Genomic DNA, 17,169 nt, shown 5'->3' with positions numbered 1-17,169 from the left:
ATATCTTAAACTTCTACATTAGTGGCATCAAGCTCCTATATAACTTAACATTCTGTGAGATGCTGGTGAAGCTGACAGTCAAAGGGAACGTTCTTTATCTTTGGTGGGAATGCAATAAAGTACTAGAATTTTGGAAGAATGTGTTTAAAGAAATATGTAACTAAACAAAAGATTCAATTGCTAGCATATTTGATGGCCAGATTAAGAAACTACAGAGTAAAAAAAACATTACATTGTTGCCTATAGCAGCTGAATTGGTTAGCTAAACAATGGGAATATCTGGAAAATATTTCAATGGAGAGATGAAAAGATAATATCTGGTCTATATCTTTATTTGAAAAAATATCTGAAAACATCATTTCTGTGACAAGCCAAAGTAATGAAACATTTTATAAGGAATCATGGAATGTCACTATTTACAAAAGACAGTCATTTTGGAAATAGCTTATATCAAACACTATGGGTATATTAAATGTACCAGTATTGTGTAATATTTTAAAACAGCACTTAAATCTAATAAAAAATAAATATAACATGACCTTGCTATTTCAAATAAATGAGACCAATTCTGCTGGCATGTATTTTATTGAAAATAAAAATTATTTTAAGATATTACATACATATATATATGTATGTATGTATGTATGTATATGTATGTATATGTATGTATGTATATGTATGTATATGTATGTATGTATGTATACACACACACACACACACACACACACATACATATATATTCTTAATGTTTGATATTAAATCCATGCTTATACTATTACAATTTAATATGCAGGTAAGATTTATATATAAATACAGTCACACACATAAAATACAAAGATAACCTGAGCTACGATAAAAAATGGTTCTCAAAAGCCCAAATCAGTGTGTTGTCTTGACAGATTCAAGCTGAAGTCAAACAATGAAGGTAGTAACATTTTAATAGAGTGATACTCCTTAATGTCTTGTAGTTCAAAATTCTGAACAACTTTAAGACAGATCTTTGCTAATGGCTTTATATAGCAATATGTTTTACTACTATTTTTAATATATTTTGTATTGCTGAGGAAACACTGGGTATTGCATAAAATTTTAGACTGTAGTACAAAAAATTTCTCTTACAAAATAGATGTTAAGTTCCTATTAAATTCTTCATCTTAAAAGCATTGTGTATTACTAAGCACATGCTAATCCTTCCATATTTAGATAATGAATAGAGAAAGCTAAAACTTATTTTCTTAAATACTAAATTAGCATTTATGGTAAGTTAGCAACTTGTAAAACCAAGGAAAACACAAGATTAGTGTGAAACAAAATCAAAGAGCTTTTCTGAGTTAGACAGCGTCACTACCAGATGGATTCATAACTGGCTGATCAGCCACGCCCAATATGCAGTCCTCAATGGAACTACAGCTACATGGAGGGAAGTATACAGTGGGGTACCCCACGGCTCTATCTTAGGTCCAGTACTCTTCAATGATTCAGATGAGGGGATAGAAGAGGTAGTCATTAAATTTGCAGATGCCAACAAGCTAGCAGGAATAGCCAACGCTCCAGAAGATGGGCTCAAGATACAAAAGGATCTCAACATACTTTATATCCTATCTAACATAATGAAATTAATTGTTGAGAAAAGTAAGGTTCTACACTTAGGCAAGAAAAACCAAATGCCCATGTATAGAATAGATGGTGCCTGGCTCAATAGTAGTAACTGCCAGAGGGATCTTGGAGTGACTTAAATATAAGCCAGCAGTGTGCTGCAACTACCAGAAAAGCCAACGTAGTCCTAGGCTGCATCAACAGGATAGAATCAAGACCACATGGAGTGCTAGTAGCACTTTATAATGCCTTGGTAAGACCACACTTGGAATATTGCATCCAGTTATAAATAAGATCTTGAGATTCTAGAAAGAATGCAGAGAAAAGCAACAAATATGATTATCGGACTGGAGGCTAAAACACATAAAAAGAATGGTTGCTGGAATTGGGTATGTCTAGTTTATTAAAAAGAAGGACTAGGGGTGACATGATAGCAGTGTTCCAATATCTCAGGGGCTGCCACAAAGAAGAGGGAGTCAACCTATTCTCCTAGCACCTGAAGGCAGGACAAGAACCAATGGATGGAAACTTATCAAGGAGAGAAGCAACCTAGGAGGAGAAATTTCCTGACAGAACAATCAGTGGAACAACTTGCCTTCAGAAGTTGTGAGTGCTACAACACTGGAGGTTTTTAAGAAGAGATTGGACCAGTGGTAGGTTTCAAAAATTTTTACTACCAGTTCTGCGGGTGTGGCTTGGTGGGTGTGACATAGCTTGGTGTGCATGGCAGGAGAAGGATACTGTTAAATCTCCATTCCCACCCCACTCCAGGGGAAGGTTATTGCAAAATCCCCATTTCCTCCCAATCAGCTGGGACTCAGGAGGCAGAGGATAGGGATGGGGCCAGTCAGAATTTTTACTATTGGTTCTCTGAACTACTCAAAATTTCCACTACCGGTTCTCCAGAACTGGTCAGAACCTGCTGAAACCCACCATTTGTCTGGATTTTCTGCTTGAGCTGGGGGTTGGACTAGAAGGTCTCCAAGGTCCCTTCCAATTCTGTTATTCTGCTTTCAAAGTCTGGACTTGCATTTTTCAGCAACTGTATGTTTTGATACAGTTCCATTACCATCTGAAGAGCAGTTGTGCCTCCTTTAGGAGCAGATTGTTTAGCATTCATTCTTGTTATACAATGGAATTGCAAATACAGAAATGTCATCATAAGAAGCAGGCTCTTTACTATCCTTGATCCAGTAATAGCCATCCTCCTTCCCTCTTGCTTTCTGCACAAGCAGTTTGGCCAATTCTGAAAACCTGTGAAAATAATACCGTGTTTTATGCAGTGCAGTTATAAATAATCCTAAACAAACAACCAAAAAAGAAACGGTATAATGTTCATGAATGGTATAAATCATGAATGGTATAAATCATGGGTGACATTCATCTGGTTCAGCGAACCAGCAGCGGCGACTGCGGGAGGCTCCACCCACCCGCACAGACGTCATGATGTTGCTTTTTTGTGACATTTTAAGCCTCTGCGCACGAGCAGAAGGCTTTGCGTGCAGCATGCGCACATTTGCAAACCGGTAGGGAAGGTAAGTGAATTCCACCCTTGGTATAAATATTGTACAATATATTCTACAAACTAACCATTTTGACTGAAATTCAGAAAACTAATTTATATCAGGCTTGTGACAAAAACATTCTAAATGCTATGACTGGCTTTTCTTAAAATCAGACATTCTATTTCTCTTGGAACAGACAAGGTAAGGAGGAAAGTGAAAGTGAAACTACAGCTAATTACAAGGGCCTTCAGCTTAGACAGCAACCATTTTTGTCTTTCCCAAAGACAGGGCAGCAGGCTGTGTGAATTATCCATGTGTTCCAGAAAATGTTTTTGAAGCTCTACTCTATATTTAAATACAAAAATTGTGTTAATTACTTGAACTTTAATGTGTGTTCTTTGTGCATGTGCTTGCTGATAAACATTCAGGTTGCCTTATGAATGGAAAAAATATATAGTTTGCTAAACACAGTTGTCTGACAGGTTGCCAATACAAAAATATGCATCGTACTTCTGCATTGTGACTACTTAACCCAAACACCCGAAAATATATTTTTGCTGTTATTGATGCATTGTGCTAAGCTGTGTTGTTTTTTACCAACAAAAACTGAAAATAATGTGTAACCATGTTTATGTTTTGCTGTGGAAATTTTTAATAATACAATTCCCATGTCTAACTTTTTATTCTAGAATGGGAAGTAGATAGCGGTCATCATAGACTGTCACCTTATGTCATTTATGAACCTAGATTTAAAAATGAATTGGCAGAGTGTTCTGAGTCCCTCGTTCCCATTTGTGGCTCTTCTCATTTGTGGATCATATATAACGGTTGTCAAACTGGATTTCTTCGAGGGCAGGATCAGCATTAGTTCTCCTCCAAGGGCTGGTGGGGGAGGGGAAGCACAGGGGAATCCTCCTACAGCATTTTGCTGGCCAAAATGCCGTGCGGGGGGAGCCAAGCGCAGCCCCTACGCACTTCAGTTTTGGCCTCCAGCAGCACTCTGCCAGCCAAAGATGGGCATCGTGGAGGCCTCACAAGGCCTCCACATGACACATTTTTGGTCGGCAGAGTGCTGCTGGAGGCCGGGGATGCCAAAAACAGGCTGCGTGGAGGCTCCGCATGGATCATTTTGTCAGGCGGAGGCCATGGGGCCAGTCCTTTGATATTTCCAGGCCGGTCCCATGGGCCAGATTTAAGCACCCCACAGGCCGTATCTGGCCCGCAGGCTTTGAGTTTGAAATCCCTGATATAACTTACAACATTTTGAAAGAACATTCCAAGTGAGAAAATTATATCCGAAGCTTGTTGTTGTATTTTTCATTTCATATGTTATCCCATTATGAGAAAAGTTACTTTATTTTAGTATAAAATAAAAAACTATTTTATTGTAGCAGCAAAGAAGGGCAAAATATTGTTTAAATCTGAACAAGTTAAAATAACCAAAAAACAAAAAACCCCAGCACTTTTACCAATTGTTTTTTCTGATCTTTATAAAAAGTAGTTTAGAGATGTTTTAAAAAATTAGAAAATCTCTTTATTAAGAGATGGATTAAACTTTATCTCCCAACATCCTAGCCAATTTAGGGAGATATTTTACCAGCTGTAAAGACTCATGAAGGAAAAAAAATCCTATATCATGTTAGGATAGAAAATACAGTTGTCTACAAGCTAAAGAGGTAAATTAAAAAGCAAACACCAAATGTATCCCAGAATAAATGCTCAAGCTATTACATATGAAAGATCCATCCAAATTTAGTTCAGGAAGGTTTTTTTTTTAACCTCTATAAGTCTCAGGCAAAATGAATGTTATGCCCTCTTCCAATATAAAAATGTATTAGTTGCCTGGTATTCTAACAGTTCTGTGAGCAAAGGATACTGATAAAGGACCAGAATTATAATTGCACAGATTGACTAATATGTTTCACTTCTTACATTTTTAACACCAGTGTTTCTGCCAAGTATTTTTATTGCCTTAGATTTCTTAAAGATTCCTTTAAAACTTATATTGTTAATATTAAAAAATGCGGTAGGAGTGCCATCAGGTTGAACACAGTTCACACAATATACATTATAGTTAACTATCAGTCAGAAAATGGAATTAATTATTATTACACTTCTGTTCTACAAAGTTCCATTGAGAGAGAATAACCTTAATATTCCCATAATTTTTGCAACCTCTAATTCAGTGGTAGTCAACCTGGTCCCTACCACCCACTAGTGAGAGTTCCAGCTTTCATGGTGGGCGGTAGGGGTTTTGCCTGGTACTGAAGCACTTTCCTTTTTTTTAATTTAATTGACTTCTTGAAAAAATTTCATAGCATTATTTAAAAATTGGTTTTCATAAAATTCCCCGTGACAATTTAAATTTCTGAAAATATACTATTTGTATCACCCGTGCATAAATTTAGTTCATGTTACGTAAGTGAAACTAAATGGTAAGTAATTATTATTATATGCTTTAACTTGCTGTAACTCTGCTTTATAAATTTTATAAAGTAAAGTTACTTCCCTACTTTATAAATCACCATTACTGTGGAACCGGTGGGTGGTTAGAAATTTTTATTACTAACAGAGATACAAAAGTGGGCGGTAGGTATAAAAAGGTTGACTACCCCTGCTCTAATTGTACCTGTAAGGATCTGTTGTATTGTTCTGGAGAAAATTTCTGACAATTTGGGCTACATCTTCATTGGACAAAACATCCCAAAGGCCATCTGTTGCCATGATGAGGACATCATCTTCATTAACGTTTTCTGATGTTAAGTCAAATACTTCCACCTAGTCAGAAATAATGAAATGATAAAAACTTTTTCAGTTGAGATTTCTAAATGTCTTGGTGCTAAAATTTTATAAACATATGCACTGAAAAGCTGTACCCTATATACAACCCATTCAATATATTTTTCTGTTTTAGAAGCCCTGAAGATTGCACTACCAAAATATAAATCAAAATTTGAAAGTGTAATCAATTTTTGAAAGGTAAAAAAATCTAAATTTTGTATAGGTTTGCAATTATGTGATACTATAGTACAAATCCCTGGCAATACTTAGTCACTGTGGCATATGGTCATTGAAAAAAAATCTGAATTAAAAAGTGCATTTTCTGGGAACCAGAATCTTGGTTCTGCATTTAGGAAGACTCATGCAGGGTTACATTAATTACATTGCTAAATTAGCTGAATTCCCAATTTCAAGATTCTTCCTGCAGGATACATGGTCTGGATATGTACAATACTTAATCTAAAACATGGTTATCTACTTGGGTGAGTAAATCATGCCCTTACAGCTTTAGGAGTATAACAAATCTTTACGAAGGCATTTGAGTTGATTAAAATGTAGGAACACTTGTAAGGAAGTGGGATATGTACATCAACAGTCTTGCCCTCAACATCTTATATGCCACTTTATTTCTCAAATCTTCATGTTAAGGTGAAAAATCTGCAAGTGGAGTCTACTTGAAAATCAGAAGAAACCTTCCTGTGATTTTAGAACTCATTATCTTGAGGTTTCTTATATTTAGTTTAACCAATGCGAAAGATTGTTGCAGACTTCCCTACAGTATTCAGTCAAGGAAGATTTTGGCAATGCTATCTATTTTCTTATATAAATATAAAGACCCACACAGTACTTACATACACAGCCTATCCAGACATAACACTTGTAACACTGTTGTAGTTTCTTTGAAATAAAGCCACTGTTCTAAAAGGATGAGTAGGCTAAATATAGAGAAGGGGAAGCATCTAAAATACAGGCTGCTACTATCAATGTAACACAGTACTTTCTTACCTTAGGGATGCAGGAGAGGAAAGGCTTAATTTCAATATTTGTTTCAATTACTTTTAATTGATGATCTCCCAAGCCTCGAGATACAGCCAGGGTGCCTAGTAAACGAGCCTGAAAGAGATTAGAATAGATTCCAGGCTAAAGATGCAATAATGTAAAGCATGGGAGACAATATCAGCAAGAGTTAAAGTAAGCAGTAATATATAAGTAATTAACAGTATATTTATATCCAAATATTTATTTTGCAGCTTAAATAAAAATAAAAAATAGCATTTCCCCACAGCATAAGAAGCATACTGTAAGAGGATAAGATTGTTTCTATCTAGCAATTAAGAATCAAAATGGGGATGAAACAGAATGGGGCAGTTTTAATCTCTTAGTAACTATGCTTTTAGCCAACAGTTCTACTTTAGAAGCAAGGAGGACCCAGGATCCAATAAGGTGATCAATAAACTGGCTGCTTTGATTTTTTTAAAATATCCAAAAGACTAAACTAGTCTTCTCCCATCTGGTGTCCTCCAGATTGTGTTGAAATTGCAACTTCCAACCCACATAGCTGACAACTTTTTAAGCTAGGAATTCTAAACTTAACACAACCAGGGAACATCTGACTACCGAAGGTTATTTAGGTTTTAACATACACATTACATTCTCATGATTAAGTTTCTCTGAATTACTTCCCCTGAAATAGTTCACTAACTCCCTAGTACATGATCATAAAAAATAGCCAAAAATAGTCAGAATGTTGAAACATACACCCACATAGCAGCCAGAGAAGCTTCTCCTTTTGGTCTAACCTGCTCTGGAAAGCACTCATTCCCGATATGTCCATTAGCTTTTGAAGTGGCAAGGATTCTCTTAGTATAGCTTTATAGCTTTTGTTTTTTCTACTACATTTTGTTTCTATAATCAGTGTACTGTAATTGTTAGAATTAGAGGATTGGTAATCAGCAAAATGATCGGACACTAGTTAGATCCTATACTAGGACCTACCTAGTGGCACTGAGGGAAGCGAGGCGTTGCTACGCCTCCTCCCTCATTGCGTCGGCAGATAACCGCCCAGCTGCCCTGTTTCGGGTGGCCCGCCCCCTCCTTCACCAGGGGGAGCGGGATGACCCGTTGCAGGGACGTGCTGAGGAGTTTAACGGTTATCTATACGATAAAATCGTTCAGCTTCGGGACGGTCTGGACCAAAATTGTGGCGATTCGGACGGGGCGTCTGAGGGCGGTCTTGGTGATATTGTTTGGGATGAGTTTGACCCTGTGGCTCCCGAGGACATGGACAGGTTGCTGGGTAGATTGAATGCCACCACGTGTTTACTGGACCCGTGCCCCTCCTGGCTGGTGCTGGCCACTCAGGAGGTGACACGAGGCTGGCTCCAGGGGATTACGAGCGCTTCCTTGTTGGAGGGAGTCTTTCCGGCCGCCTTGAAAGAGGCGGTGGTGAGGCCCCTCCTCAAGAAGCCTTCCCTGGACCCGGCTGTTTTAGGTAATTATCGTCCAGTCTCCAACCTTCGCTTCGCGGCGAAGGTTGTAGAGAGTATGGTGGCATATCAGTTTCCCCTGCACCTGGAGGAAACTGTCTATCTAGACCCGTTCCAGTCCGGCTTCCGGCCCGGTTACAGCACTGAGACGGCTTTGGTCGCGTTGGTGGATGATCTCTGGAGGGCCAGGGATAGGGGTTGTTCCTCTGCCCTGGTCCTATTAGACCTCTCAGCGGCTTTCGATACCATCGACCATGGTATCCTGCTGCGCCGGCTGGAGGGATTGGGAGTGAGAGGCACCGTTTATCGGTGGTTCTCCTCCTATCTCTCCGACCGGTCGCAGACGGTGTTGGCGGGGGGGCAGAGGTCGGCCCCGCGGCGCCTCACTTGTGGGGTGCCGCAGGGGTCGATTCTCTCGCCCCTTCTGTTCAACATCTACATGAAGCCGCTGGGTGAGATCATCAGTGGCTTCGGTGTGAGGTACCAGCTGTACGCTGATGACACCCAGCTGTACTTCTCCACACCGGGCCACCCCAATGAAGCTATCGAAGTGCTGTCCCGGTGTCTGGAAGCCGTACGGGTCTGGATGGGGAGAAACAGGCTCAAGCTCAATCCCTCCAAGACGGAGTGGCTGTGGATGCCGGCATCCCGGTACAGTCAGCTGAGTCCACGGCTGACTGTTGGGAGCGAGTCATTGGCCCGATGGAGAGGGTGCGCAACTTGGGCGTTCTCCTGGATGAACGGCTGTCTTTTGAAGACCACCTGACGGCCGTCTCCAGGAGAGCTTTCCACCAGGTTCGCCTGGTGCACCAGCTGCGCCCCTTTCTAGACCGGGATGCCTTATGCACAGTCACTCACGCCCTTGTGACGTCTCATCTGGATTACTGCAATGCTCTCTACATGGGGCTCCCCTTGAGGGGCATCCGGAGGCTTCAGTTAGTCCAGAATGCAGCTGCGCTGGTGATAGAGGAGCCCTCGTGGCTCCCACGTGACACCTATCCTGCGCAGGCTGCACTGGCTACCTGTGGCCTTCCGGGTGCGCTTCAAGGTGTTGGTGAACGTCTTCAAAGCGCTCCATGGCATAGGGCCGGGCTATTTACGGGACCGCCTGCTGCTACCGAATACCTCTCACCGACCCGTGCGCTCTCACAGAGAGGGACTCCTCAGGGTGCCATCGGCGCGACAGTGTCGTCTGGCGACGCCCAGGGGAAGGGCCTTCTCTGTGGGGGCTCCCGCCCTCTGGAACGAACTCCCCCCAGGACTCCGTCAACTTCCGGACCTCCGAACCTTTCGTCGCGAGCTTAAAACTCACCTATTCATCTGCGCTGGACTGGGTTAGTTTTTAAACTTATGGGTTTTTAATGGGTTTTTATTCTAAATTTTAATCGTGGCCAATTTAATAAGTTTTTTAATTATATTTTAATCGTATTTATATTGTATTATTTTGTATTTTTTATCAGGCTGTGAACCGCCCTGAGTCCTTCGGGAGAAGGGCGGTATAAAAATTTAAATAATAAATAAATAAATAAATAAATCAGACAGCAGCTTCCTGTCTGTGGACCCGTCAGAGGATTTCTCTGACTGTTGGGGCCAAATAGGGCGCCTATCCCTGGTGCTGTTGCCATGATCAATTTCAATAAAGTGCCACCAACACCCCAACTGCATTTGTCATCAGCCCTCTGGTGAGCTGGACAGCTGGGATAACAAAGGGAGAAAGGTTGACAGGGCCAAATGTCCTATTCCCTCGCTTTTCACCTCAGGATTTGTAGCAGTGGAATAACTTTCCATCCACAAAGTCCCTGCATTCCACTCATCAGAGCTCCCTGGGTGACCATGGGATCCTCAACAGTCCCGTTGTGAAATCAGCCCTTTCCACTGACTGTGCCCCATGAGAGAAGAGAAGCAAAGAGAGGGGTAGAAAAAATGGTGCCAATTCTCTTCTTCCATCCTCCTCTTCCTCAAGGTTTCCTGTCTAATTCCCAATGACCCAGTGAAGACTAGACTGACACCAGAATGAAGTGATAGCCATCCAAACATGCCCTAGTTTCCTGTTAGGTGGCATAGGTGCATCCCCTCAGGACTTCTCAGATAGAGAGGAATAGGGAATTGTCCCTACATAACAAAGAGGAATAACAAGCAGGTCTCAAACCTACCAGATTTTTCTAGGAAATAAAATAAAATTTCCACAACCACAAGTCTCTAGGCCTGAAAGAACCAGTCACCCACTCTCTTGGTCAGAGGTATTTCCCTCGGTTACTAATTGTAGGTTTCCTGTTTCCCAAAATAGTTCCAAAGGTGCTTTTTCAAGAGGTAAGTGGACTTCCTTTTTTTCTTTCTTTTTGAAAGAAAAAGCAGAAGGTCCAGTTGCCTCTTGAAAAAGCACCTTTGGGATAACCATGACCTAGATAAATGAGAATCTCCATAGACGTTTCCCAAGATAATTAATAATTACACTCAATTATGTGTATAAAGCTCAGGATAGTGAAAGTGTCCTTGATTGTCATACCTCTTTCCTCAGCCAGTGTTAATTCATCTCCCAACCTCTCCCCCAAGTATATTCTGTGGTAGCTCTTTACCTTGGTAGCTCTTTTGGTACCTGTGGTAGCTCTTTTACCTTGAACTCTTTGTTAACATAGTGGAAGCATCAATTATCCAGAGGATAGGCAGGAGGAAATTTTATACCACAGGCTCATGAAGCTACAGCCAGATTTTTCGGACTATAAGATGCACTGGTGTATAAGACGCACGCACCAAGATTTTGAAGAGGTAAGTAAGAAAAAAAGTGTTTTGCCCTCACTGGCCCCCAGGAGCACTCTGCAGACCTCCCAAACCCTCTGTGCACCCTGTTTTTTGTAAAAATGGGGGCGTTTTTGCCCTCATAAGCCTTCAGGAGCACTCTGTAGGCCTCCCAAACCTTCTATACACCACGTTTTTTGCAAAAATGGGCCCATTTTTCGCCTGTTTTTGCTAAAAACAGGGTGTGCAGAGGGTTTGGGAGGCCTGCAGAGTGCTCTAAAACTGGAAAAAAGGGCAAATGTTTTTTTGTAAAAAACATGCAAAAAATGGGCCCGTTTTTCACAAAAACGGGGGCGTTTATGCCCTTCACAATCCCCAGGAGCACTCTGCAGGCCTCCCAAACTCTCTGTGCACCCTGTTTTTGCAAAAACAGGCCCATTTTTTGCAAAAATGGGATGAGCGGGGCTTTGGGAGGCCAAAAATGGCTGTATTCAGTGTATAAGACGCACCAACATTTCCACCCTCTTTGGGGGAGGGAGTGCATCTTATACTCAGAAAAATACAGTACCTCATAAATGCTAGCTTGTCTAGCTTTGTATTCCAGGTAAAAGCATAGATGCCAATATGGCCAAAATTCAGATTTGTTCCTCATACTGAGCACATTCAAGAATGACAAACTATTTGGAAAAGGCCTAAGATTAAGACCAAAAAGGGAAAGACTCTTTAAAAATGGAAACGGGAAGGCAACAGGACATGATAATGAATTTGATTTTCCTATGGGACCACAAAATGATCTGCCCATATCCCAAAAGCCATCTAGAGAAGAATTGGTCATCAAATTCTATAAGGGCAGAACAAAAGAAGTCACAGTTTCAAACTATGAAAGTGGGAGGCCTGAGGGACATCATACCTGTTTTCCATGTCCATGAATCAGAGGGTATTTGAGATCCTCTTTCATTACTGTCTTATATCCCCTGAAACAAACCAGACAAGTGAGTCTTCATTTGATTTGTCCTTACACTGCACTGTGTCTACAAGTTAACATGGATGTTTAAACCACCTAATCTTAATGGACATTTAATTCTTTTTTGAAATTTAAGGCCTCATCTCAGAGGATTTATAGAATACTCTATACAGCAAAATTGTATTCTTTTCTCTAAATGATTGAGAAACTCCATTTGCAAAGAGGTCAACATCTGAATGACACCATACATGAATACATTGTATGAAATGCAATAGGAGCAGCAGTTCTAAAGCAATCAGTCAACCGGCCTATAGAAGTCCACTTCAACAAATGTCAAATTATTTTTTATTAGCAAACCTATTTCATTCTCCCCCATCATTTACTGTTCACTATTATTAACACTAAATATAAGAAATTTGGCTCAGAGGACTCTTAATTTTCATTTTCATTTTTAAGGAAAGAAAGTAACAATTAAAGATCATTGGAACATTGCATATACATTTATCAGAGTATAGAAAGAAACAAAAAGGTCCGTTTATGTTTTACAAACATTCCCTCTTTCTGTAGACCAGAACCCATTTTAGTTTCAATATTTTTGATACGCAAAGAAAACAATATGGCTGTAGGCAAACTGGCCACACTGCAATATTACTTGGGATTCTCTTAGCCTAAGTGGTTTAATTCGGAACAAGGATTACAAACATGAGGGGAGGAAAGAATAAAAGTAGGTAGGACAAACGCAAACCATAACCAAGAGGAGGTTGTTAAGAAGCAACCTAAGGAGAAAAGGAAGGAAGGAAGGACTGCTTATCCAAAACAGAAAGTTTACTCAAAATACCTGAAACTAGGCCATTCAAGAAACTCACCAGCCTTCCATTGAGTAATCTCGGTAGAGGACCTTCTGGCCTACATCATCTCCTTTCAATCTCCTTGGAAACTCAAACCGTGTGAACTCATCTGCTAGGAGCTTTGGGTAGATGAAAGCCTAGGGGAAAAAATGAAAATGGGTAACAATATTGTTCTCAGAATACAATGAGCCTTAAGAAATAGAAGCTGAAGGTAAGAACTGGCCCTTATATTTACAGTTTTTAGGGAAGTCACTCAAGTTTCCCCGTGAGGATTTTTTTACATGTACTTTTCCTCATAGAAAAAGATAAAAGGTTTGGATTTCTTCACTGGGCAAAAAACTTGTTATTCTAATGCAGGGGTCTGTAAACTTGGCTCTTTTAAGACTTGCGGACTTCAACTTTGTTGAAGTCCACAAGTCTTAAAAGAGCCAAGTTTGCAGATCCCTGTTCTCTTTGTCTAGTTACAGGATATGCAACTGCCAGAAATCTGCAAAGGAGCATGGCAGATGGGCTAAAAATGTAGAGATCTGAAATTATCTGAAAGGTATCAAACTGGGGAAGACTGTATTAAGTGTAATACTGCTCAGTGCAATACTGAAAACACTACAGAATAGATACAACATGCAGTGTTCAGAAAAATCATAACATTTCTTTATTCCGGACCATTCTGGGAAAAAGCATTCTTGAGCTTACCAGACACGAGTAAAATGTTTTGGCTCTTTTTTAAAAAAAAATACTAGAAAAAGATTATTCTTACCAGGTGCTGGATTCTCTTCCTGTCTGTCTCAGGGGTAAATTCATTACTCAATGGAACGATGCTCCGTTTTCGAACAAGAAGCACCCTGAAAAACAGTATTTTTTTCTTTCAAAGAGAGGAGTTTTGCCACTTTTAATGGTTGTCTCTTGTTTCATGTTTAAGATGGAAGAATAATTACATGCCAAAGGAAGATTCTTTTTTGGTTAGTCCAAGAGGTCAATTCCTTCAATTTAAGCCTATATTCTTTTGTATAAGGTACCTTATTCTATAGCTCACAATTAAAACATCCATTTTCAATAACTTAGCAGCGCCCAGGAATGGGATTTTCAGGAGGAAACCAGCATGGATAGGATTAAAATGAAGCCATCTTTCTTGTGCATCCAACCTGGAAAAAGACCTTCTGGTAGGGTTTTGAAAGCTTGTGTTTGCTCCACATACCACATTCCTATTCCAAATCAGGGCCATATGAAGTTGCATTGTTTTCAAAAATACCTACTTTAACTACCCTTTTTTTAAAAAAAACATGCTTATAGTCTAATTCCTTTAGAAGAAAAAAACCTCTGACCTAGTAATTTTTAATGGCTTTTGCTTTGTATGTGTGAGTGTTGTTATTCTTTGAAAATATTCAATTTTAGGCTTAATAAAATGTAGATATTTAGATTACTGTAGACATTTATTTAGCTAAAAAAATGCTAAATGTCTTCCATATCCATATTAAAGGAACATGTTGGATATTATCCAATGATGTTCCGGGGTTTTGAACTCACCTGCTATCACCTGCATTTGCCACATAGAGCCTTCCCTGAAGATAAAGAGCAACCAGTGCAGTGCAGCCTGCTGATTGGTTGCTTGCTTTCATCTCTTGACCTATCATTTTATCCTGTTGGTAAAAACAATATTTAATGATGTAAGACAGATATCAGATTTCCCAGCACTGAAGCCTAATTTCATCACCATTGTTCCCCACTGGTGGTGGATGAAAACAGGTAATTGCCAGTTAATGTTTCAAGTATGCTTAATTGTAAATAAACTGTAAGTAGAAGTGCTTATTATATCATTGTGCATGTAATATATATTCCTTATTGGTATAATAATTGATAGCACAATATAGAACAAACAAGAACCCAGAAAAGATGTAGGCCAAAGATAGACAACCAACAAGTATTCACAATTCCTTACCATCAGGCATACTGACTTGATGGTTGGGAACTGAAATACAAGCCACCAGGGAAACAGTTTGTTTTATCCTGATCTAGCAGCTGTCCTGCCACAATTGGAAACAGTAAAATTAACTCCATCAGCCATCTACAAAATATGACTGATACAAATTGCAAAGACACAAACTGCATTCTCTCACAGCTATGTCCTAAAGTTGGTTGCAAATATATTTATGTTACAACATCATTTGCATTCCGTGTTTCCCACAGTGCACAACATAATTCAATTCTTGGGACAATAATAAAAAAGAAAGTAGCATCACTCACACATTCCTGGAAGGCGCTCTCCAAAGCTCCAATGACCACATTTTCCTGCTGAATTTTCTTTTCTTCCACAAACAGTGGATCATTCTGGCAAATGCATTGCCCACTGAGGTGCATCGGAGGATTATCTTCAGTAATGCCTTCTATCACATCCTCTAGTTTCTGCTTGATGCAACAGTGCAGGTAATTGGAGGCCATAATTGAAGCTTCTGAACCACCATGGCCATCAAACAGTGCCCAGTAATAACCTGTCAGATACTGAAAACCAAATGACTGTGAGGATCATCATATGGGACATGCCTTCATGTTACTACAAGGACATTTGTGAGACAGAATATTTGATGTGGACATGGGAGACCCAGATTAAATTATCTGCTTGGGCATGAATCTCAATGATGTCTTGACAAGTCAACAATACTTCAGCTTTATCTTCATCATAGTAAGAGATGAGTAGAAGGTTTGGACAAATATGAATGTCTGCAAGCTAGTTATTAATTATCATCAAGTCCCATCCCTTAAAGAATATCATCTCATTGAACCCAAGCGACATGACTTCTTGGCTGCTGTGCCTAGTTCATGGAATAGCACTTTCCCAAGATCTGGATGGCTCCAACCCTGCCTGGTTTTTATAAAGCTGCAATGACGTGCTTTTCTTCCAGGAGTTTGATCCCATGCAATAGAACTGTTGTTTGTTGACAAAATTGCAGGGTTAATTTTATCCTACGTTATATATCATTACATCTTATTTTTATTTTCCATTTTAATTGTAAACTGCCTTGTTGTTTTAAGCATGGGGCTATGCATGTGTGTGCACAGTTGGGTGCACAGTGTGTGTGTGTGTGCGCACACACACAAAAGTATGCATTGGATTCATTAGGTAGAAAATGTAAAGGGTAAAGTAGTTATAATTGAAAAGGCAAGAAGCGAAAAAGGATCAGAGAATGATACTAATCAATCCTGCCTGCTAATCTCAGAAACAACAGGAACATCAGAAAAATTAGGCTCATGCAGTAATTAAAATTTATTAAAAACTTGACTTCTTCCAATTTCTCAAGGATTTTGTTATCGTTTTATTAGAGAACCTTGACTAGGAACTGCCTATATATTGCTATCTTGGCTTAAAATGCCAATGCCAATTCACTTCTTGCAAATAAATTTAATGACAAATCAGGTGGGTACATGCCTGCCCCATTCTACTCCTGCTTCACACAACTGACAAACAATCTCATATGAGCACTCTTTACATGCATGGTGCATAATTTAGAGGGGGCAAATCAAGTTTAGGAAAACAAAGCAGTTTCTGCGCAAGAGATCCTCCCTCCCCCCCACCCAAGTTTTAGTCTTCCCAAAATACCTGAATAAAATTAAAGATAAAATGGTTGATAAGCACAACTTGGCGGGAAAGCAGTTATTTCTTTGTGCAGGCATATGGAAGAGCTCACATGTGCTTCTTAGGCATTTCAAGCATTAATCACACCACAAGGAATGGCAATCTCTTGTTTACTGTAAACTGTCAAAATAATCAAGAGGAATCCACAGAATCTAAAACAGGGATTTGGTTTGCTTCATAAGGACCTTGGCTGCCCACCTTGTAAAGTATGAACCTCCTTCTGCTTCAAATTTTATTCTGGACATAATTATTTTGATTTAACTATAAAACTGTAAAGCTTATTAATTCAATGCCTTTTGCGGGATGTTCATAATGGTTTACTAACACATTTAAGAACAAAGCAAGTCATTTATAATTGCCAGCATGAAGCTGCTATACAAATACTCTAATTGTTTGCAGAACAGTGCAGTCTATATTAACAAGGAAATTTTTTTTCTTCCCACATGATTATCAAGCTGAAATAAACAGCCCATTGAAAAGAAATCTGGCAGTGAAAAATAGGCGTTCCAGTTCCACAAGATAAATATTGAAAGGTTCTTAAAGAAAATCTTGGAACCGATCATGGCAGCTGGTAATTGCAGTTCTATCTGGTTCTTTTCTCTCAGACCTTAAAGAAGTTCAAATT

At 39.5% G+C, this 17,169-nt stretch overlaps 1 protein-coding gene across 1 annotated transcript in view; it reads right to left on the bottom strand.

Moving 5' to 3' along the window:
* Positions 1 to 1,356: 1,356 nt before the first annotated feature.
* PPM1M (protein phosphatase, Mg2+/Mn2+ dependent 1M) overlaps positions 1,357 to 17,169 on the bottom strand; it is a 32,919-nt gene continuing 17,106 nt past the window's right edge. The window contains exons 3-10 of the mRNA XM_058166444.1: positions 15,158 to 15,412; positions 14,441 to 14,553; positions 13,674 to 13,758; positions 12,935 to 13,053; positions 12,015 to 12,078; positions 6,888 to 6,995; positions 5,731 to 5,879; positions 1,357 to 2,850 (exon numbers count right to left, since the gene is read on the bottom strand). Of these exons, the coding sequence (XP_058022427.1) occupies positions 2,706 to 2,850; positions 5,731 to 5,879; positions 6,888 to 6,995; positions 12,015 to 12,078; positions 12,935 to 13,053; positions 13,674 to 13,758; positions 14,441 to 14,553; positions 15,158 to 15,412 (1,038 nt within the window). The 3' untranslated portion in view covers positions 1,357 to 2,705. The remainder of the gene's footprint in view (positions 2,851 to 5,730; positions 5,880 to 6,887; positions 6,996 to 12,014; positions 12,079 to 12,934; positions 13,054 to 13,673; positions 13,759 to 14,440; positions 14,554 to 15,157; positions 15,413 to 17,169) is intronic.

The sequence above is a fragment of the Ahaetulla prasina genome, chromosome 2, assembly GCF_028640845.1.
Source record: "Ahaetulla prasina isolate Xishuangbanna chromosome 2, ASM2864084v1, whole genome shotgun sequence".
Classification (NCBI taxonomy): domain Eukaryota; kingdom Metazoa; phylum Chordata; class Lepidosauria; order Squamata; family Colubridae; genus Ahaetulla; species Ahaetulla prasina.
Note: the sequence above shows the minus strand (reverse complement) of the source record. Positions and strands in the feature narration are given on the sequence as shown.